General features: G+C 39.1%; 3 protein-coding genes across 5 annotated transcripts; 2 read left to right on the plus strand and 1 right to left on the minus strand.

Annotated features, from left to right (window-relative positions):
- Positions 1 to 159: 159 nt before the first annotated feature.
- fbxl6 (F-box and leucine-rich repeat protein 6) lies at positions 160 to 8,696 on the minus strand. 2 transcript variants are annotated; one of them, XM_049602657.1, is made up of 10 exons: positions 8,650 to 8,696; positions 5,761 to 6,377; positions 4,917 to 5,075; positions 4,730 to 4,793; positions 4,324 to 4,455; positions 3,328 to 3,435; positions 3,092 to 3,205; positions 2,429 to 2,660; positions 1,939 to 2,182; positions 160 to 1,743 (listed from the first exon to the last, which is right to left on the minus strand). In XM_049602657.1, the coding sequence occupies exons 2-10, from the start codon at positions 6,300 to 6,302 to the stop codon at positions 1,614 to 1,616; spliced, it is 1,725 nt and encodes a 574-aa protein (XP_049458614.1). In that variant the 5' UTR covers positions 6,303 to 6,377; positions 8,650 to 8,696; the 3' UTR covers positions 160 to 1,613. The 2 variants fall into 2 exon arrangements, with proteins under 2 accessions (XP_049458614.1, XP_049458613.1); XM_049602656.1 differs by lacking the exon at positions 8,650 to 8,696 and adding an exon at positions 8,407 to 8,428.
- An 80-nt stretch (positions 8,697 to 8,776) lies between these two features.
- Positions 8,777 to 13,393, plus strand: LOC125904948 (uncharacterized). Of its 2 annotated transcripts, none has more exons than XM_049602654.1 (4): positions 8,777 to 8,864; positions 9,616 to 9,728; positions 10,243 to 10,309; positions 10,488 to 13,393. In XM_049602654.1, exons 3-4 carry the CDS (start codon positions 10,249 to 10,251, stop codon positions 12,989 to 12,991), a joined length of 2,565 nt encoding a protein of 854 aa, XP_049458611.1. In that variant the 5' UTR covers positions 8,777 to 8,864; positions 9,616 to 9,728; positions 10,243 to 10,248; the 3' UTR covers positions 12,992 to 13,393. The 2 variants fall into 2 exon arrangements, with proteins under 2 accessions (XP_049458611.1, XP_049458610.1); XM_049602653.1 differs by having other exon boundaries at positions 9,616 to 9,724.
- Positions 13,394 to 14,148: 755 nt separating this feature from the next.
- slc52a2 (solute carrier family 52 member 2) lies at positions 14,149 to 22,640 on the plus strand. Its single transcript, XM_049602857.1, has 4 exons — positions 14,149 to 14,418; positions 17,579 to 18,428; positions 18,568 to 18,691; positions 20,897 to 22,640. The coding sequence occupies exons 1-4, from the start codon at positions 14,289 to 14,291 to the stop codon at positions 21,113 to 21,115; spliced, it is 1,323 nt and encodes a 440-aa protein (XP_049458814.1). The 5' UTR covers positions 14,149 to 14,288; the 3' UTR covers positions 21,116 to 22,640.
- The last annotated feature ends 576 nt before the right edge of the window (positions 22,641 to 23,216 follow it).

The following is a 23,216-nucleotide window of genomic DNA, read 5'->3' on the forward strand; positions in this document are numbered from 1 at the left end:
CAACAATAAAGAAAGTCAAATTCATACATTGTGCTTTCATACAGGGGTGTAAAATATGTCTCTCATTTGGAAACATTCAAGTGTACATTTTCAGCAGAGAAACACACCACGTTTGTTCATTCTGTAAATTTTGCTTGAGAGTACAGCACTCTCTAGTGGAGACAAAGTATATAACCAACTTTTTAGTGACGTTGAACATTTATTTTCAATTTCAAATATTTCTTTACAAAGTTTTGTCTGAATTACTGTAACATGGTGTAAAAAATATAAAAGAGTTATAAATTGCATCCAATAAATCCTGGTACACACAACTGAAAGTCCCTGTAGGTTTATAGTTAAGGTGATTCAACCAACATGCCAATGTCACCCCTCAAGTTCAATGTAGTCACTGCTCTTTCCTCAAAATGAATACATTATTTTTATAGCCTAAGATAGTCCAAAAATATTGGTAACATGAACAACTCTCACTCACATTTGAAAACTGGAGTGCCAAAACTCAAATTTTTGATGTCATCAATTACAAAGTCTATAGCTGCTCCATGAAATGAATTGGGAATGATGTTTAAGAGCAGGGGACCCACTGCTACATATATTGGGCCTACAATAACAAATATCTGCCTGAAGTACAATACTAAGCCATTAAAATAATTATTGACAAATTCATACATTTATACATAATTTTTTGATGGTAAACATGTGTGGAGGCATCGTGAATCCTTAAGCTTAGCAATATCTGTGGATGACTACCTTAGCGAGATGCCTGACCCTGGTTAGTGGCGCACAGCTTGTCTTTCCAAGGGTGGATGGAGGTTGGCGGGCAGAGGGCCATATCAGTTCCGGGCTGCTGTTTTGATCTGAATTAGATTTTCAGGTAGTTGAGAAAGGAAAATCAAGTTCCACAAAGGTACGTTTTTGTAAAAGGCAAAGTTTGTTGGATTTGTATTAATGTGTATTTTCAGACATATTTTCATTAAAAAAAAAAAAAGATCACACTAATAAAATAATTTGGCACCCCCCTTTCAGTCACTCCGAGGACCACCTAAGGGTTGCAGACCAGCTGTTGAGGACCCAGGTGAATGTTCTGAGTATATGGGTACAATTTCTGTTTCACAACTGAAAACACCACAAGAGATGAAAGCTTATATGGTTATAAAAAAGAAACTGTGGGTTGACAAAATAAGACTCCCATTCATTGTCTATGGGCAGCTTTTTACTTAATGGTATCACAAGTTTGAGACTTACTTCTCTGGTTTCTGGCTTTGAGAGAGAGTAGCTCATGCTCACACATACTGATGAACCTTTTCTAGACCATGAAGACAACATATTGGAAATCTTAATTTAGGTGACATTCCCCCCTTAATACAGCAGCAGCAGGTTCTTCAACTGGATCCCAACCCTTGGTTTCTGCCTTCTAGCACAGTAAGGAGGGCTTTTGCATGAACTGCCTGTTTTCTGTGAACTGTATACATATAATACAACATTTACAAAAGCATCTGTGGTAAGAATACCAACATTACTTAAAGAAGCTATTCCACAAAGAGGTGTGTTTAAAGACATCCACATATGCCTTGCAAATTTAGTTTACAATTTCCTGAACCAAATGAATATGACAACTACTCCAATCCGTCCAGCAGCTGGCGAATCTCTTCCTGGCCCCGGTAAATTCTCTTTAGCCCTCTTGGAAGATAACGGCAGGATGAAAGGTTGAGGTAGTTTAGAGCAGTCATATGGACGATGACTGGCCTGTAAAAAAACAATACAGATAACCATTTTTTTTCCTGTGAATTCCTTTGAAAGATAGTGACAATGGTAAACCTGCAGCACTCAGGATTTACAAATGTGAATGTTTGATTCATGTTCAGTTCTGCATGCAAGATTGTCTCTGCAGTGCTGGTGCATAGTTTGAGTATTTGGATTAGTAGAGTTAAGAGGGAGTACCTGAGGGCAGATGGTGTGATCCTGGTCCCACTCAGGTTGAGTGAACGTAAGGTATCTGGCTCTGTGGCATGTGCAAGGTGACTCATTGCTATCTCCAAGTCCTCCTCAGTGAAGAGCTGATTTGCAATGTCAAGCTGTTGCAGTGTTCGCCTCCATTTCTGGGTCACCATATGAAGCCCCTTCTTAGTTGATGACAACCCAACATTGCTGCTGAAATACTGTCCCCAGAACAGACACTCAAGCTCTGCCAAATCACAGACAGCAAAAGGAGGCATTGATTAATAAATGGGTATTTTACTAGGGAATTCAAAATAATTACTATTGTACAAGAGCTTGAAAGTATTATGTAGGAAAGAATGGTTCAGGTCATTGTGGATTAAGTATGAAAAGATCAAACTAAACTTTTCAGTATGGGCCCTTTTTAAATCACATTTAAGTGACTTCATAAACCCTAATTGACCAAAGTTTAAGTATACATTGCAGAAGTTACCAGGACAGGGTAAAGCTGTGAGACCGGATGGTGTGATTCGAGAACAACCTCGCAGGTCCAGAACCCGCAGCCTGGTGGAGCCGAAGAGGATGTCCCACAGATCTTTGTCTGTCATGTAGGAAAAAGAGGCAGTTGCAATGCACAGTTCCTCCAGTAACGGGAAGCCTGAAGTTGAATCGGCACCACTACGCATCATCTTATGCAGAGGTCTGACATTCAGCATACGGAAGGTCTGATGGGATGAACAACAGATGTACAAGTTTCATGGGTAAAAACAGTATGCACATACAATATACACTGACGCATAACATGCAAAGTGCAAAATGTACTACTGATAAGGGACAAGACAAAATTTAGGACTGCAACTAATGATTATTCTTATTGATTAATCTGTAGATTATTTCCTCAGTGATGCCAATTCTTTTTTTGTTGTTGACTGACATTGCAATTGTTTCAGCTTTAAAATTGTTAAACCTAACATGTACACAAGAATTGCAAAATTAATCATTTATAAGAATTAGTTTCTTCATTCAGCAGTGATCCACCTCCAAAGCAAAGAAATTACTGTGCCAGATACATAAAAAATTATCATACAATTACCATAGTAATTCTGTCTTATTTACAATGGCATAGAGACTTGGAATATTAGATCATCTTTTTTACCTTGAGTTTAGGGCATGCCATCTGTAGTGCCTGGATGCAAATGGGAAGTTCGCAATGTTTACTGTCGAGTTTTGTGTTGACCTCCAGCAACTCCAAATCAGGACAGTTTCCCCTCTGAAAATACAATATGTTGAGTGTACACCAGGTTTATCTTACCTCTGTAGCTTGGGCTGTGCGGAGTGTATACATTAAAAAAAAACAGGATTTGGAGAGAAAAGGAGAGTTGGGGGGCTTACGGTGATGGCATTCAGAAGTCTGTCACTCTTTAGTCCATGAGTGTACAACATCTGCTTGATCTGGCTCCCATGATTTTCAAGGTACTCCAGGAGTCCCTCAACCTGAAACTACAACAAGAGCAAGTTGTCGACACATTTACAGTTCACTGTGTTACTAAGCAGGGGGTAAATGAACACCTGCTGGGAATTACTGGTGTATCAAATTGGCCAATAGCTTCCCATAACTAAACATCCTATCCTACTGTATTCTTATCCTTCATTTAGTCTTGTAAGTAGACAAACATAAATGTTTTAATTGTCTTGTCTACACAGAGCCCCCGTGCAAAAGGGTGTTAACTGCTTTCATTGGATCACCTTGTATGAATAAAGGTTAACTGCTTTACCGCGGCACATAATGCTTTAGAACGAAAAGCAGAACTAGATAGAACAATTACTGAAGCAATTGACATTTACATTAGCAGGGAAGGTCAAACTAATTAAAACACTCCTCCTACTGCACAAGTTTTATTCTTTATCATTTTATGTATTTTCGATTTCATATCATAGAAGACAACTTTCAGTTTTACAGTTTGTAGCGACCTGTTGCCTTTTGGGACACTGTTTGTGAAATATTAATGAAAAGAGTTTACCTAAGTTGCTTTTGTCCTCAGCAGGACGACTGTATTTGTCTTTGATACCTGCACTATTGTTTGTTCAAAGCAAATGAAAACAAACTTATCCTTATGTATTTTTTTTCCCACTATATCGAACTTGCACCAAATTGTGACCCATAAACCAGAATATGAACCTAACTGTGACTTCTGTGTACCCTTACACCCCTGGTTGACTGACTGAATGAATATTCTTAACCTGATGCTGTCAGCTTTAAAGTTGACAGCAGATGATACATGTGACGATGCATCCACCACCAACAAAATATTTTTACTGTATAACTAATTCTATAACTTATAATCTTAAAAAAAAAAAAAAAGTTAACTGAGCTGGTCTGTGATGTACCTCTGAATACTGGAGATTCATGCTCTGCAGAGACCGGCTGTGCAGACCAAGGCTGTGGAAGGCTGTCGCTGTCAGACCTGTACAATAGGAGAGCTTGAGGGAGCAAAGGTGGGGGCAGTACTGCGACACGACCTAAAGTTGAACATAACATAAGCAGAAAGAAGATTCGGTGAATACAAAATGTGTAAATAAAAACAGCAACCTATAATGTATCAGACAATAATTTGTAAAAACAAACAAACAAAAAAACTGCTGACTTTAAACACTGGCCCATAATGATTCATCTGCTGATTATCGTCTCGACTGTTTTGTCTATAAAATGCCAAAATATAATTCCAATCAAGTCCTCACATAGCCTGATTAATTATCCATCTAAGTGGACAGATATCTAGTCTTGATGACTTACCTCTACTGCATAGGTAACATTCTTTGTCCAGTGACAGAGAGAGAAGTCTCGTAGGCGAGAGAATCTACAGAACAACAGAGTGCAGTTTATTTCTTTTTCAAGGTTTTAAAAAAAATCTAAGCACAAATTAAATCACAGTTCCCATTATGTGTATTTTAAATCTTGTCATGAATCTAACGACACACACCTGTTCTGTGCCAGCCAGCTGAAAGTGTCCTTAACCTTCTTCTCAGTTTTAGGTAGCTGGCTTTTCCCTGGTGCAATCCAGCAGTGACCTACAGTCACTTTGCGCCACAGAACTGGACTGGAGGCAGCGGCGTTCCACAGATGACATACTCTTGCCACCCTACGCCAGAAACAGTGTAGAAATGCATGGATTTAGTTCAGTGGGGAATTTACGGTTCCCAAAAAACACAACACTACAAGCTGGATGACAAAATCATTTTCATGACACCTATATTATTATTTATTACTTTTATTTCTTTTCAAAGTTAGACAGCATACGGGAGTTTGACTGAAAAATGTTTCCTACACGTCCCTCTGCAACGCATGTTTCGAAACAGATGTGTAAAGTATTGTTCTGTCCAAAGCCCAAATGTCAAAAACTCATTGAAATAAATTGTGAATATTTGCTGGTTTATTTTGTCTTCTACGTTATTAAATTGAACATATGTGGACTTTAGACTCTTCGGGCCAATCTTCAGATGCCCCCTTGAAGTTGTGAAATTATTATCTGTATTTACACTATGTTCTGATACTTTATGGATGATATGGTTAAGAAAATTTAGTAAATTTATATGGAATCATACATAAAACAATGAAATGTATGTTCAGTGCAATGGAATGTGTGAAACTGTTACGCATTTAAACAGACAAAACTCATTTTATATTTCCACTGAAAGTTAACAAACGATAATATTGAAATAGAGGATCTTCCAGCCCTGTATGCTAGATCTCAATCAGGTCATAGTATAAATGTTTGGTATTTAAGTATTCACTGAGATACATCAAATCAAAAATGTGTTTATTACCTGCATAGAAATGGTACAGCACCATCTTGTACGACAACCATCTGAAATATATTGACTAGCACCTCCTCAGGAAGACTTTGACCCCATCTATTGTCTGCTGCTCCCTTTGGCACAAACAAATCAACGTCCTCTTTTTCCTTGGCAACAGGACTATTATCCACTTTAGGCTTGGCACGGACTGTCTTTTTTTTCTTAATCTGACTAGCTTTCACTTTTCCTTTAGTTAGCTTCTTCTTCTTTTTGCTTCCCTTCTTTGGGGGAGTCCAGGCGGAACCATCATACTGAGAGGTAGAACTTGAAATGACGAGAAGCATATCTTCCCCTTGATGGACAGTGTAGCCAAGCTGGGCAGGCCTGGAGACTCTGGCCTTTTTACGCTTCTTGGTTTTGGCATCTGTAAGGTTACCAGTGGTCCTCTTTAAAGCTGCCTTCTTCAGCTTTGGTCCATCTTCTCCTTGACCTGATGTATTTGATGTGCTTGGTGTGGTGTCACCTCTTGTCTCACTGTGGGCTGAAGCCTCTGCTTCCGGGGAATCCATCATCCACTACTAATTTGTCTTATCATGAGCGTCATTCAAAGACAACTGGACATTGGCTGAGAAGTGACAAACTGGCATCTGAAAATAGGATAAAAAATAAGATCAATTTGCATCTGTGTGGGTGATTTAATGTGAATAAGGATGTTAAGTACACAGTAGCAGAGTGGATGGAGAGAAAGTAAATAAATATAACAGAATAACTATAAAGATTGCAATCTTATCTTGTGTCTTAGAGGCCGTTTACACGGCAACGATTCTTGGATAAAACGGCAAACTTTTGTTGCGGTTTGGCCGTCCGTTTATATGAGAACGGCGATCTGGCCACCTGAAACCGCAAACATTTGAAAATTTACACTGCCACCCATTGGCCTGGCGTGCATACTACAGCGTTTCCAGTAGATTTTGCGGTTCCGTGTGAACGGGGATCGTTTCAATGACATATAAATGCAGAAGTTTTTTAAAACGCAAAGGACAGACTTTTCCGTTTTCAGAGAGACCGTTGTCGTGTAAACAGGGCCTTACTTACAGTGGGGGATGCACAATAATATTGGCATGTCATCTGTATCAGCCAATATTGGCTTTAAAATTAACTATCAGAACTGCCAAACATGCTTTTTCTTATTTTGCATAATGAATGGATATTACATACAGTGGAAAGTATTGTATTTCATGTCTCCATCTGCTGGTGGGCCATCATGATAGGAGTATGCATGTATGACATGATGTTAATTCTGCTGCAGAAGAGACTTGATGATTACTAAAATTTGGCGGGGGGAAAAAAGTGAATACATCAACATCGGTATCTGTTATCAGTTGTTATATATCAACATATCGGATATTGGCAAAAAATCCAATATTGTGCATCCTTACGTACAGCAGATCAGTACAAATTTCCATGTTTTTCGCAAAACTTAAATCTCACACTGATGCCTTAAAAGCAGATTTTCTTATATAAGTATATTGGAAATGACACATAAAAGTCCAGATTTCTTAACTAAGTCACTGCTAAAGGGGACAGTATAAGACAACAGAATCCTACACTGCTCCATGATGATGAGTTATGTGATTAGCTGCACAGATTACCAAAATAATGTATGGAAAATGCTCAAAATCTAGATATGGAAACATCCCTTTCAACACAGAGCACAGTCAGTGCTTTGATCTATTCAAAGCACTGAATTTAAGCAACTCAGTGGATGGTTTTGCCCATAGACTGGTAAGAAATATATATGAGGTTTAAGGTAATGTTACTGCAACTTTAAAGCTGGTTTTATAAAAAGTGCATAAGTATATGTAAGTCTTTTGTAGGATTGCTAAGAGTTAGTGTGACAGCTAATGGCTGAGGCTTGTTGAAAGTGGTGGATAAATGGTTGAGATTTTAAAAGGTATGACTTAGAAAAGCAGAAACACAAAGTAACTGGCAGGTGTATAGAGTTTCTATTTACTTCCCTGCATCCAATGAGACTTCTTGTGGCACATTGCTGTATGAGTAAAACATTATCATTATCATTCCTACATTTCTGATATTTAAGTTTTTGCACTACAAGTCACATGTGGCATTTATCTCATATCTAGCATATTTTGCTAGCAAACAGTGCTTTCCAGTGGTTCAAATGTCACTAGATGAGCACAGATTTGAGGTGCAGTTACTTATTCCAATGAGTTTTTTCTAATTGATGCTATTTCATGGTTCTAATCATGTTGGAATAAACTTTACGTTAGTGCAACTGTAACAATATACAGTAAGAGTTTAATGCAATCTGCCAGTACTGAGAGTGAGGGGTTTGTTTCTCTTTAAGCGTGTGTGGCCCATTTGTGAGCCAGGAAACTGTATGAATCCATGGATAATGTGCTGTTAATGGTCCATTAACATGTAAGAAGTGGGGAAAAGTTTAGAAAATACGAGGACAAGAAATACAGCGATTTCTGCGTTTTTGAAAATGTGTTGTCCGTCTCGAAGCTGCGTCCTCGATTATGTGTAAATGGAGGAAAGGACAGTCACATTCATCCCAGATTTGTATACAATGAGGGGGGAAACGACTATCGAATAAATCAAATACAACATTTAACATTTTTGTGGCGTTAGTTAAAAATTAATCATTTATACCTCTTCAATAGCATCAATGGTGACGTTAATTTGTTACTTAGCTAACGCCAAACCGATCATATTGTCTGTTAACGTTGACCAAGCTAACCTTACTGTTACAATTAACTAGATAGTTAGAGATTCGCCGTGCAATATAACGAAACAGAACAATGGCGACTGTTACAACGCTGACAACAAATACGTTACTACTGACAGAAATATTTTCTCAAATAAAAAAAATAGTATTTCGTTATCTCACAGTACCTGCTGCTAGTTCACCAAGTCGGCTAACAACAACCTCAGCAGTAGACCCACAATGCATTTCATGTCCCCCTGTGATTGGTGGAGATTTCGACAACAGCCCGCCTTCTGTAAAACTATCCAATCACCGACGAACCTACTGTTTTGACTCCACCACGCTGTGTTGTGGTGTAGAGGAGCGAAGATACACTGCACGGTGATGTAACATTAGTTTTGGGGTAAGAGTTTACACTTTTAAAATAATACTTTACCACTTATTAATGTCGAATTATTTGTGCATGCTACAGCACGCAGCACAGCACTTCTATCTGGTATTAATTACGGACGATTGTAGTACAGTATGCTGACTTTCCTGTAAGTAAAGTTGGTGCTAACACTCACAAGGCTAACATTAGCATGCAGAGAAAGAGCAACATTAGCATTGATTTGCAGATGCAGCGGTAATGCGTGAGTTCTGTTTTAAGTTAGAGCCAGCAAACCACAGAGATAGTCTTCAGGTTGTTATTGATATCCTTATTTATGGCAAAGAGAGAAAACAGTGTTATTTTTGCATGTGTACAGCTAATGTGGAATATCCAAGTGTGGTGGGGAGGGATTCACTGCATAGCATGGAGCCCCGGATTCCACAAAGTGGCACAAAGTAACACAGATGCACACTCATTTTTACCAGTTTATTAGATACACTTTTCTAAAAAAACAACAACAACAACAACAACAAAAAAAAACACCACAGTCTAATACAATAGCCCTTTTCGCTTTATTGTCATTTGAACTCTGTAGTCTGCGCTGCTGTTGTAATGTATTGTTATGACGAGGGGCGTTTAGTAAAATTGTGTCCACCCTATTTAGATCAATAAGATTTATATTAGTCGTGTTAGAAACACCTCTCAGCATAACACAATACAATTCAACTGCACCAATTTAACCATAAGATTGAGTAAAATGTTTTCAACTCATCGTCTTTTTCAGGAAAGGAAAGAAGTTACGTCTCCCACAGAGCCTCAGTGTCGACTTGCTGTGCATGCTAATGCCAAGAGGAGGCATTATTCTGCAGGGGTGCACTCTCCAGGATAACACTGTAGGTATGAAACTTGTTCCTGTGTTGTTTCATTTGTAGTGATAGCTTTTAGACTTGTTTACTGTGCTTTTTAGGATTGAATGAACACAGAGGCATGGAAACTGATATATGAGTGGGTGTCCTTAAAGATATACAATGCAGAATTTTACTAAAAGAAAAAACAATGGATAGACTCATACAGAAGTAACCCATGACCAACTAGAAGTGAGTGGCGATGTATTTTACTGCAGAGACTCCCTACCTGTATTTTCTTATTTTTCTGTGTTCGGGACAGTAATGGGTGTGACCCTCACAGCGCTCAGTTTAGATTGGGACTTCATAAAAAGATAGTGACCAGGTGCCAGATATGAACATTAAAACACAAATCACAATTGAACTATTCAGTTTCACCCAGATTTTAGGTATGATTGCAGTCATACTGTACACATCCTCTTTCTTCTTCAAGTGGTTATGCATCTAGGTGCTGAGGATTGCATCTTTTTTTTTTTTTTTTTTACATGGTCTTTCTTTTGAAACAGCGGACAATGGAGGAGGGCCAAGATTTCTCCCTTTGTGGTAAAGCCGTCGTCACTGAAGCTCATCTAAGTAAGTAAAATGCACACATAATAAAGCTGTTATTAAGATGACTGTGACCCAGTTCTCTGTATAATACATGTATCACTTGAGTTTTCTAGCATTAGCAATCCTATTTCCACCCATTCGTTTGCAACCTCTTAGTCAAGCACTACTTTTCTGCTCACGTGCCAACTTTTCTGTTTTTCAGGAGATGAGTATTATTGGAAGCTTGTTGCAGACTTCATTGGTCCTCAGACGGGAGAAGGATTAGAGCTTGACTGGGCATCATGCAAGAACAGACTTTTGATTCAAGTAGGACTTATGATAGAGGACAATAATTTTCCATGGATTGCCATCATAGATTGGCTCAAGAAAATCTTCCCCAGTCACCAGTCAGCTGACTTTCGTCGTTTGGTCGAAAGAGGCATCGCGACTACACTGAGTCTTGGAAGTGAAGCGAGGCTGACCTTCCTGGAATCAGATGTCAACTTCAACTTTGTTGGCCCGATATGTGACAGCATCGGAGTTGAACGACAAGATCTTTTGGAAATGACAGATTTTTCCGAGCGAGCGCAGTCAATTGAAGTCACAAATGGATTGATCCTAGAGTTGAGCAACTTTGTCACCAGGGAACGAATTACGCCAGTCTTTTTAGTTCAGTGGCTGAGAAACTTCAACCCTGAGTTTTGTAAGAATGGGAATATTCAAAGGGCATATCAAGTCCTTAGAGCCAAGATAAAAAAGTTAAAACAGCTTTACCGCAATCATGAAACGAGGAGACACAGGAGGAATGCAGCAATGGAAAATCTGCTTCAAAGTCCATTTGAACTGGTGAGGAAAAAAACACCAAAATTTCTTGTGAAGAAACGCCCGAAAAAAGACGACACCAGAAATTACGAAAAAGTTGCAATCAAGGAGGAACATGAGACCTATGAAATCATGCAAGGCGAGCAGTCTGGGACGAACAGAGGAGTTGTGAGGAAAATAATACGGAAAGATCATGTCTCTGTACGTGACGAAAGTGATGAGGATACGGATCAATCCAACAGTGAAGAAGAAACATTAGATAACCAACAAGAGGCCCTGACCCTGCTTGACATTGCAATGCTGTCTGTCCAGAAGCTGTCAAGCGTGTACGGTGGGAAAAACGAAGGATGCAAGCAAGTTTGCTTAGATCTCCTCAAAAATCAGTACGCGCTGACATGCAAGGAGCACCCAGCCTTGGCCGAGTTTGAGAAAAAACTTGACTCACTCTGTGAAGAATTTTCAGTTGTTTATCCCGTTGTGTTTTTAAACTACAACGCCAACTTCCTCGTTGATGTGCACGACGCTGTTGAGCAACAGATCATGAACTTTGAAAAAGACATCATTCTATCGACGGGAGAGAAACTGGGCCGTGACAAGCTTCCAAAATTCAAGGACTTTGTGAATTTTTCAGAGAGTGCCACTTCACGCTACATCCACATGGCCTGTGATGTGTTAAGCCCGAGAACCCCTGCCACACAGAACTACAGGAGACACTGGATAGCTTTCTGTGAGGAAAAGAAAAACCCGTCCCAGTTTGCAGTAAATCAGTCGAACCGATTCAATAAATACTTTGAAGCTGCAGCGGGTCTTATCCACCATCACAAAGAGATGGCTCTCTTCCTCTCTGACCTTCTGTCAATGACCAATGACGAATGCCCTAACATTATTCTGGAATGTGTTGCTGCTGATGCTAATGATTCTGTGATACAGAGCCTTGTGTGTGTTCTGGCCATCGTGTACTGCAAAATCCTCGGCCCTTACTGGCAGCTTCTGAAGAGCGGAGGAGAGTACTCCCTCTTTAGCCAGTACCTACTCTGTCTCTACCAAAAGTTCCTGGATTGGTCCAAAGATCCTTCAACACTGCTGGAACCTGAAGGGGGAACAAATGTTTTTCTGCAGTTCCCACTGCAAGAGAAAACCTACGAAGGAGTGTTTCAGTACTGCGGTCAGTGGCACACAAACAGAGACCTAATCAGAGCTTGCTTAAAAAGGATGATAAAGGTGATTGCTGGCGTCACTGAGGAACACCTGAGGGATTTCCTGCCTGGAGGAACATTTTCTCAAGTCCCCTCACCAGATTTGAGCTCACAACTTGTTAGTTGCACATTTTCTGTCTTGATGGCAGAATATCCCTTCAGTCATGCAGACCCTGACAAGAAGAAAAAAACTGAGAAGTCCCCCAAACGTTCTCAGGAAGACAACGACCATTCTGGTTACTCTGATGACACTGACGGTGAATCTTATGCTGAGAACAATCCCCACACCAGCCAAAAAGATGCCTACAGTCCGCAGATGAAGAAAGGTCACAGTGATAAGAAGGAAAAGGAAGCAAAGGTGGAAGAAGAGCGTGAGGAGAACATGGATATAGAGTACATAAAAGCTACAGTGACCAGAAACGGAGGGCCATGCAAGACGCAGCAGGACGTCGACAAAATGATGCTGCGTTTCGATGGGAAATCCCGAACTGAGAAACGGGAAGCGATGCGTTGTGAGATATTGTACCAGAAAATGGTCCTGAACAACACAGACCCAAACTTGTATTGTACTTTCCACAACAGCACACAGATGGTGTTGAAGCTGAAGCTCGCACTCCCTCGAGTTAAACCTGGGTACTCTCTTGTTTGGGCCCCTAAAAAGACAAAAACAAAGGCTACGACTGGATGGAGTGAACACAGCAGCACATGAGAGATTTCATTGTGATGAGGCGTGATATTGAGGGAGAGCGTATGCTTGTGTTAACATGTGACTGACTTCCTCATATGATTAGAAACTAAGCAGAAATACACACAATGACCTCAACATTGCCACACAAACAATGTATTTTCAGTGTCATTTGTTGAAATTATAAGGTTTGATTTTGTGGCTCTTATACTTTTAATATGGTTTTGATATGGTATAATTTGTATGGTGCTGTATTGTAACAATGACTTTCTAGAAAAATAACTTTTGTTGTTGAAAAGGAAACATTATTATTATTATTTTTTTTTTTACATAAGATTATACCCATTGTTAATCAGGCAGAGGTCAGCCAATCACTGCTGACTTAAAATGTGTTGTATAAACCACTGACAAAATAAACATCTTTGTTCATATTCGGTTGATATTTACTTTCTCAACCTGTAAGACCAACTAGAAAAGGATAAGCTAATGTCAAGTTATTGAGACGAGAGTTCTGTGTTGCAAAATCAACCCAGTTTAAGTTCAAGTTCACGGCTGTGTTCTCCACCATCGGTCAGGGTTTGGGTTTGTTAGTCACACAATGAGTCTTGTGTTTTTCATATTTGAAGGTTATCTGCGGTTGCATCACAGGCATCAGCCATGTCAATGAGTTCGTTCTTTTAAATGCAGTGACTGGGAGGGACTCAACAATACAAGGAAGCAGTAATGAAAAAAGGGCCAACTGGGGTCACTGTGCTAAAAGGCAGTGCCTTAATTAATTTTCCATAGAGGAACCAAACCCACCCAAAATACCTACAGAACATTATGGTGTCCCTAAGCCTTATAATGAGCAGCAGCCATTTGATTTCCTGTTATGGTTATTAGTATTTTTACAGTTGTATGTAAGCTATAGACATATTTATAATTCTGTATAACTGATATATTTACTATGACACAGTATAAACATGAAGCAAACCTAGCTGTGTCTCTGTGACGCCGCCCGCCTCCGTTGTCAGAGGGCAGTAAAACAAACGCACCCACTTCCTCCAACCTGCAAGTCCATGAGGCTTTTCTTTGACAGTGGTGCTTTCAGGTCTTGTCGGAAAATATGAACAACGCCTTAGCCCACGAGAGTAGCTTGATATAACCGTGACATGGCAATTTACGAGGGGTACACGAAGGCATCTGAAGGGGCGGGAACTTTGCGTAAGCGTCCACGACTCCAGGTTACGGCGTGTTAGAGAACACACTGTTGTTTAACCCAAACAAAGCCGGACGGTCCACCAACATTTTCTTTGTCCACTTGGCCGGAGTAAGCGGTACCATGTCCGGTAGCTGGTGGCGCAGTGCGGCGGTGACCCACGGGCTGGTGGCACTGTTCGCCATGGGCTCCTGGATTTCCGTCAACAGTCTGTGGGTCGAGCTCCCGGTGGTTGTCAATGTGCTGCCCGAAGGTCAGTGGTCCAACTTCTGCTTAGAGATAACATATGCTCACCTTATCTGGCCTTTGGTCTATTAGAGTCAAGCTTCTGTTAAAGCAATCTTATCATTTGCATCCATTTGCTTTAATATTCAATATTTGGTGACTTTAGTGGGGCTTTAGCCTAAACCTGGCGATGCTAGCTTGAACCCAACGACCCAAGCTAAGGTTATATGTTCCATTTAATACCACAGCTGTGACAAGACTAATGTGATGGTTTCGCAATTCAGAAATACGAAATAATAAATGTAAATTTATAGAATTCATCGCAGTTACGGGTATAACAGCATCAGTTAATAAAATAGTAATATACATATTTCTACACATTTTTGTTGCTTTTACTCGTGGTGGAATAACAAACGTTAGTAATCTACAATCTTGAACGTACCTGTACTTATATGAGAATTTAAATTTTATTACACTTAATACCTCATTACGTTTGAGAATAAAACATTAAACTTTTACATATAGGCCTATCCGACATCAGTAATTGTTACTGAATTCATTCAGTTTTACATTAAAAGCATGTGATCGATTTAAAATTATGATTTATGTGTATGTTAAACTACCCAACAGTACATACAGTTAATAGTAAATGCACCTCCACTAGTTAAATAGTAATCGATGTGTCATAATAATCCAATAATATATTTTGTAACACTGACAGGAGTGATTCTGTGGCATAATGAGTACTCTGATATTTCAAATTCATTTTGTTGCTAATACTGTCTTATATTGCTGTAATTCTTAAGTATCAATAATGAAACAAGAGAGGTATAAGCCTGAATATAAAAATGCTGGATGGGCTGTTCAAAATAAGTTATTTCACCAGCAAGAGAAGTTCAAGTTTGTAAGTTTTTCTGAAAGCACCAGTTGTCAGTCCTGAAGCATTCCTAATTACTTTTATTTAGATATGAAAAATAGTGAATTGGTGAGTATTGGGGTCATTTTTTACCAGCTTATCAAGAGCCTTCCAGTTCATATCAAAGATTTTTTTTTTAAATTGAAAACTTGTATTAGCTTCATCAGACATTGCAAAATCCCATAGCTCTACTTCAGATGTTTTTCTTTTTTTTTTTTAAGTTATGAATATTTGATGTTTGGCTCTCATAGCTGAATTTATCATTTTTGTGATTGTGTTCGAAACCTCACAGGTTGCTTAATTTTTACCGTATTGGGTTGAAATTTGTACAGAACATCCAAGAAACCTTAAGAATAATTTGAAACATAATTTCATGTATCTTACATATTTGTTGATGAAGGTTTTATAGTGATTAAATGAAAATGTCTTACCCAACCTATGAATTTCTTACTTCCAAAACCGTAATATCCCCTCTAGTACTCACTGTCTTGCAACCAAATTTTGATTCTGTGTTAATATAGTACTATCACATCTAGAAGTTATTTTTAACTGCCTAAAATATAAGTGTCACATATCTTGTATAGTTTAGAGTTGAAAATCCTTTTTTTAAATATATATTTTGACTATATATTCCAAAGAAGGATTATTTTAATTTCCTTGAAACGTTTTAATGTTAAAGTGTTAATATCCATTGCTGATATATTAAAAAAATCCAATATGTTATTACTTCTTTATCATTTCCTAAAAAAATTAAAATAGCAAATTTTTCATACGGATATTTGCAAGTTACAGCTTATAATGGCTTGGTTTGTTGCGTACTGGTTATCATATTCCATGTGTCAGGAGAAAATATTAATCTTATGTCTTTCACTCAACATACATATTTCTCAGTGTCAGATTTTTCTGAACTGGTGTCTGACAGCATGAACTAGTAGTACTAGAAAACAAAGCAAGTCTGAGCTAACCCCACCTGAAACAGGTTTGGGTGGACTGTTGCAAAATGGATTGCAACATACCCAAAAGTGTTGAAAAGCGTGCAATCATAATTTATTTCATCATTTAGTTGTTTTTAGTTTAGTTTATTTGATAAGAATTCAAATACAGCAGTAAAAAACACAAGTTTATATGACATGGTCAGGGATGACACAGTCAAGTCCAGGACCTTTTTCTATTGTGATCACTGATGCTCCGTCATATGTGATGTGATAACGAGATCATGGAGCCCTGCTCCTTTGGAAAAAGAGACCGCCTGTCACAAGACAGCCGACACTAAATGGAAAAGATGATCTTTTAGGTTTGGCAGAGTTGGGACCAGAGGAAGAGGAATGAACTATTGAAGCTGAGCAGTGAATGTTCTGACTTGACAGATGAGTTTGTTTACAAGATGACATCTAGTGTGCAACGGACCAAGTCATTACAAGCTGTAACTTGCAAATTTCCGGATCAAGCGAAAAACAGGCTAAATAGGTTTCACAGATAATAGAAAACCTCTAGGTTAAAATACCTGACTATGAAATATAACTACTAGATAGAGCAGCCAGTGAAAAGTGTGCAAAATAAGATGAGAAAAAAAATATGATGGATCAATATAACATCTTTGAATCTTTTAATATATCTGTAATGAATATTAACACTAACCCATAACCCATTAAAAACCATATAAACCCATTAACCCACAAAAATCCATAATGAAACTTAATCATTCTTGGGAAAATAAACAGTCAAAATATCTTAAACAGTGCAAAGTTCAACTCCAAAGTTATATTTAGCAAGACATGTGGCAATTACGTTTACATGCAGGACCAAATGACTTCTAGATGTGATACAACTAGTGGAAACTAGTGGAGATATTAATTTTTGGAAAAGAACAATGATTCTTTGGTAAAGTTTAGAACACAGTTGCAAAAATGATGAAATTAGCTCTGAGGACCAAACTACACAAATTCATGACTAAAGAGTGTTTGGAGTAAAGCGAAAGGATTTTGCAAAGTTCCATGAATTTATCAGAAGTTTGCACATGATTTTTTTTTTTTTTTTCTTTCCAAGAAACTACTTAATAAACTGGGAAGCCCTAAGTGAGTTTGTATGGAATGACCCAATTTCTAAAGACAATTATCCTGTCAATCTATGAAATACGTGTATAAAATGGGACAAGTCATGCATTTTCATATCAACAGAATAATGCAGAAGCCTGAAAATAAAAATGCTGGAGTTCAGATTAAGTTATTTTTTATCCATTCCTTATCAACCTAACTGTCTTTCCCTCCTTCAGGGTGGAATCTACCAGCCTATCTCTCAGTGCTGATAGCGTTTGGGAACATTGGTCCAATAGCGGTGACCATCACACACCACTGTGCTCCAGGACGTTTAAACGAACGCCTCATTATCCACTGTATCCAGGTGCTGGCAGTGGTAGCCTCTGGTCTTCTGGCTATCTTCTGGTCAAACACCGTCACAATAGCCGGAGGAGAAAGGTCACTGCCGTTCCTGCTCTTCACCTTCGTGTTGTCTTTTGTTTGCTGTACATCCAACGTCACCTTCCTGCCTTTTATGTTTAGTTACCCCCCTCAGTACATCCGTACTTTCTTTATCGGCCAGGGCCTCAGCGCCTTGTTCCCTTGTATTGTGGCTTTAGGACAAGGCGTTGGCAAGCTGGAGTGTAAAAGTGTGAATGGCACAGTGCAGCCAGAGTATATAAAAGAGAACTTTCCTGCGCAGAACTTCTTCTGGTTCTTGTGTGTCATGCTGTCAATCTCAGCTCTGAGTTTCCTGATTTTAATGAGAAGACAAACGCAGTCACAGGAAGATGCATTGCCAGAGGAGTTTGACAATGCCACAGCGGTAAAAAATGGAGAGGAAACACATCCGCTACGAAACGGAGGGACACCAGTGTCTGAGGATCAGGTGCAGGTGGTGGAACAGCCACAGACATTTTGGACAAAGCGAAACATCTACCTGCTGTTGCTGCTCGCCATCTCCAATGCCCTCACCAACGGGGTGCTGCCGTCTGTACAGAGTTTCTCCTGTTTGCCCTATGGCACCATGACCTTTCACCTCTCTGTGGTCCTTGGCAACATCGCAAACCCTCTGGCCTGCTTCCTCGCCATGTTTGTTGTCATGAGGTGAGAAAATATAAGAAGGGTTGAACACATAGATTACTTTTTAAATATTTGTAAGACAGTCATTTTTACATTTAAAAGCAGTAAACCTTTTTTTTTTCTCATAAAATCTGAGTTTGATGGAGCACTTTTTGTCTTCCAGGTCCTCCACTGGTCTGGGCTTCTTGTCTGTAGCTGGGGGAGTATTTGCTGCATATCTCATGGCGTTAGCAGCGCTCAGCCCCTGTCCTCCACTCCTGGGAAACTCTGCTGGCATGGCTTTAGTGGTGAGTGGTGATAAATATTCCTGGAGCTCAGTTTTCGTTTAAAATGTATCAACACAATAACTGAGTTTTTCAGCCTAATACCAAAACAACCCCTTTTCAGTACTTTGAGAATTATTTATTTATTTATTTATTTTGAGTTTAAAGTTGAATGTTTCAAAACACAAGCAGACATGTGAGAACTTTGCTTAAAAAATGTCTAAAAGTGGCAATATAAGAAGAACTATCTGAGAGTAAGTGAACAAAATTATGAATCTGACTAGACATTTGATGCTGTCTCCTAATCTATAGCACCTTTTACACTGCCAGATTTTCGGCGAATGTGGGGCCGTTCTGCCGGAAAGCTGTGAGCATTTAGACATAGAAACACAGAGCTGGATTGGCGAGTTGATCCGAGGTACCCCATTTTCCGCCGCGTAGGGGTAAACATATTGACGGAACCTTTTTGGTTTAAAAAGAACGAGGTGCCCTTCCGCCACAGGAGGGGCTGTTGATGACATGTGGGAGGAGCTGTTGATGATGCCGCACGTGCGACCCACTGGTGGTGGATAAACAGGAAAGAGCTGATAGCAGGAATGAGCAGCTCGTAGCAAGAGGGAAACGCAAACCTGACAGATCTGTAAAGATAAGTAACTGGGGAGACAAGGAATTGCGCGCCCTCCTTGCCCTCGCAAACGAAGGAGCCATTAACTGTCAAATGACTGGAACGGTGAAGGACGGGCCAACTTATGAGAGAATCGCCGAAGGACTGACCAGCAGCGGCTTCCCTCCCACATCACTGTTTATGTCACACACTGAGCTACATGTTTTGTTACTTGCTCACGCCCCCCATTGCCCCGAAAAGGCGCATTCTGTGTAAACAAAAGTAGGCAGGCGGCATTTTGCTGCACTCCCCGATTTTGTTTTTAAACTGCCAATGCTCAAAGAAGACTGATTGGGCTCGTGTGACACATTTTAGTCTGTATGACAAAAGTTTTCAACATCCTGAAAACTTTGGTGTCCAAAATAAACATTTATCTGCCAAAGATTGTTATTATGTCATGAGACATTTCTCATCGTCTTCCTCCTCACCTCGCCTGTGCTCTTCTCGCTGGTAAGTGGTTAAGCTTAGTTGGCAACACTGCAATTTAAGAAAACACATGAAAATACATAAAACTGTTTTAATTTTTTATATTTTATATTATGTCTCTCATCTTTTGCACTGTGTTTTTATCATGAGGCAACAAAACACCAAGATGGTATGCATGGGATGAGCTGCACCTTAATAAACTGTCCTGTGTTTGTCTTCTTTTCGGGTGCAGAAGTTAAAGAAATGTCACAGTGTAGCAAAGGACAACTCATACGAAGAGCAAAAAAAGATTCAGACTGAAGACTGGATTTCAGAAATCTCTATTACATGTTGCAGGGCTGAACAGACAGTGAAAAAATATGTAAATATACACAGAGTGCAAAAAGTGCAAATGTTTCAGTCCATGTTGGACTTTCCTCAGAGCAGCCCTGCAACATGTAAAATTGGGATTCTTGAAATCAGACTTCAGTCTGAATCTTGTTTTGCTCTGTCCTCCTTTGCTACACCAAGACACCTGTGTGCAAACCTACTTGCCAAATACAGGCACCCACGACAATGAAAACTGTTTCTAATGGACACTCAAAAGTGATGCGCACGACTGGGACATGATGACTTATTAAGTTATTGTTGCTGGCTGTCTGTAAGTGGTGTTAGAAAATGAGCTAAAATGCTCAGGGTTTTTTTGTTGTTTTTTTGTTTAGTGGGACATGTGTGTTCAAGGTGTGTTCATCACTTTTCAGTGTCCCCTGGAAACAGTTTACATTGCAGTGCGTCAAGCTCTCAGGACCACTGTAGATAAGTAGCAGTAACAATTCATTTTGGCCTTTATTGACAATTTTCCAAAAGGAATGCACACAATAAAGAATATTTAACAATAAGGCATTAAATTACAACAAAAAATAGTGACAAAAGAGGTGTAGGTTGAAGCTTAAGCTAATTATAGCAACCCTTGTTACATATAATATTCTAACAGGCAACCCTGTTACACATTTTCTTGCGCTCATCAGGGTTTAGTGATATTTAAGTCTGCTTTACAGATTTCTCTCACCAGATCCCTAACTGACAGAGGCTAAAGCCTCTTTTTTCTCCTGTTCTCATGTCCTTCACTGACTTCAGCTGTGTGCTTGTGCCCACTACAGGTCATCTCCTGGATTATTTTCACTGGACTCTTCTCCTATCTGAAGGTGGTGATTGGGACATTGCTTCACGAGGCGGGTCACGCCGCACTACTGTGGTGTGGCATCTCTATCCAGGCGGGCTCCCTCATCGGAGCCCTCACCATGTTCCCTCTGGTCAACGTCTATCACGTGTTTGCCTGGGCTAAAGAATGTGAAGATAACTGCAGTTTGCAGGACTGAGATATGCAATGCTTTTATGTTTTTTAAAGACACACTTCCTGTTAATTCATCACCAAATGACTGTTTTAACCCAGTTTCTGGGGCTCCTGCGTGAAGCACCACATCTGTCTCGGGGATCATGCCACCAATGAGGCATCCTCTGCTGATTCTGAGGCCTCTGAGCCTGTGAAAATAAAACCATTCCCAGATAATGGGAGCACTGTGCTGCTGCGTATTTGGCCAAGGGGATGTGAAATGCCTATGATGCAGTAATACCACAAGTGCTTTGTGTGGTATTTTGAATCTTTGTAGTTGTTTACTGTAGAAAAATACAGCAGCTGATTTTTTTCCCCCACAACAGCAGATCATGTGAAAAGTTATTTACTCAGGGACATAATCGTTAACTCATTCATTCACTTCGTGGCAACTGAATCAAATTCATGAGAAATATTCATATTGTTAGCTGCAAACTGCATTGCCATCTATACAGGTGTGTTTTTATTTCATTAGTTGTTTAATTGCTGTGATTTTCTTCAGTGTCTGTCTACCTCTTTCCTTTTATTCAATGCAAGTATACAGTATGATTATAATCACAGTTTCAATAGAGTCAGATATATAACCAAAAATGTGGGAGAGGTTTGACTTGTAATTTGCTTTGTCAATAAGTCATAACAAAAATAAATACCTAGACATACTGCTCTGCAAACATCAAAAAGCCTTTAATGTATGAGCTTAGCACCTATGCGTTTCCACTCACTCTTCATCAGGGCTGTGACTTATTGACAAAACAAATTCCAAGTCTAACCTCTCCCTCCTTTTTTGGTCACAAATGTCCTTGGATCCAAAGAGCACCTGTTTGTGATACTTACATATGTGAAATAGCACTCCCCAGCCAACCTGCTTTACAGAGTTCGATATATAATTCTGTTATGCTGAGGTCAGCATTTTGAAAACTTTAACATATAGTTCATAGATTCAGTGACATTCCTTGATTTCATGCCAGAATTGTTTATTGGTGCCATTTTATAAAACACGTTTTCACAAATTTCAGTTTCCTTTAGAGTTGATTGTATTTCTCCTAATGTTTTAAACAAACATTTTATGTCATGTACTCATCACTTTAAATTTTGACTCATTCCAGATACACAGTAATGTTACCATAAGGGAACAGTAGCTGGCCTTGATGAGTAGTAAATAAGAAGTAAATAGTTTTGGTAAACAAGGGATTGTGTCTCAGTCTTTGAAACAAAAACAACGAAATCTTGTAAGGTTGCTTTATTAAACATGCTGCTACAGTAAATCAGATTTGATAACTTCATTAAACTCTACAGAAGTTTACAAGTTAATGTTGCCTTAACTTTATGGTGGCCATTCTGCTTTTATGAATTTATCAGTGCTTTGGTGCTGATTTGAAACATGTTTGAACTGATCAACAGTGCTTTTACTTTTTTTATTATTTTTTTTTTCTCACGATATTCAAATAATGTAAAGTGCATTATGAAGGTTATGAAATGACATGTAAACAATAAAGATTTGTTGAAAATTTTCTCTTTTTTTAATAATTATATTTTTTTCTATCTTAGAATAGCAGCATTGGAGATATTTTGGCTGTGCTCTGTATAATGTGTAGAGGTTACAGGATCGGGTAAGGTATTCAAGTGCAGTGCAGTATGAACCCTGAATTTCAACAATAGATAACTTCATCAATTAACACAGAAAAAACTAGAAAAGCACTTGGACAGAGCAGACCTCCGCCAAGCAGCTCAGATTTCCCGCCATTTTATTATTTTATCCACTTCACTTCAACCAATCACCACCAAAATTTTATCATCTGTTCCTTGTCCCATTATCAACCTTTCCTGTTTCAACAAAATCCATTCAGAGTTATTTTGCAGACAAACAGACCAATGTCGGCGAAAACATAACCTCCTTGGCGGAGGTAAAAATGGATTCATTATATATTGCATTTTTCTTTATTTAATGTGATGTCTGACTTGCTTCATTGCTTGACTTTCGTGATGTAGGGAACAGTATGTAGGATATATACATATATTGCTGCTTCATTTGTCACTTATCAACATATACTTAGTTGTGATGAGTTGAATTCAGTGATAGTGAAAAC

Source organism: Epinephelus fuscoguttatus, linkage group LG17, assembly GCF_011397635.1.
Source record: "Epinephelus fuscoguttatus linkage group LG17, E.fuscoguttatus.final_Chr_v1".
Classification (NCBI taxonomy): Eukaryota; Metazoa; Chordata; class Actinopteri; order Perciformes; family Serranidae; genus Epinephelus; species Epinephelus fuscoguttatus.

Bases quoted from the DNA above. Each gene is read 5' to 3' on its own strand.
- fbxl6 (XM_049602657.1), bottom strand. From the start codon at position 6,302: ATGATGGATTCCCCGGAAGCAGAGGCTTCAGCCCACAGTGAGACAAGA. The intron at 3,436-4,323 runs GTACATCACAGA...CTCTTGTTGTAG, and splicing joins TGAATCTCCAGTATTCAGAG to TTTCAGGTTGAGGGACTCCT. The intron at 3,206-3,327 runs GTAAGCCCCCCA...TTGTATTTTCAG, and splicing joins GACTTCTGAATGCCATCACC to AGGGGAAACTGTCCTGATTT.
- slc52a2 (XM_049602857.1), top strand. From the start codon at position 14,289: ATGTCCGGTAGCTGGTGGCGCAGTGCGGCGGTGACCCACGGGCTGGTG. The intron at 14,419-17,578 runs GTCAGTGGTCCA...TCCCTCCTTCAG, and splicing joins TGTCAATGTGCTGCCCGAAG to GGTGGAATCTACCAGCCTAT. The intron at 18,692-20,896 runs GTGAGTGGTGAT...TGCCCACTACAG, and splicing joins CTGCTGGCATGGCTTTAGTG to GTCATCTCCTGGATTATTTT.
- LOC125904948 (XM_049602653.1), top strand. From the start codon at position 9,668: ATGCTAATGCCAAGAGGAGGCATTATTCTGCAGGGGTGCACTCTCCAG. The intron at 9,725-10,242 runs GTAGGTATGAAA...CTTTTGAAACAG, and splicing joins GCACTCTCCAGGATAACACT to CGGACAATGGAGGAGGGCCA. The intron at 10,310-10,487 runs GTAAGTAAAATG...TCTGTTTTTCAG, and splicing joins CGTCACTGAAGCTCATCTAA to GAGATGAGTATTATTGGAAG.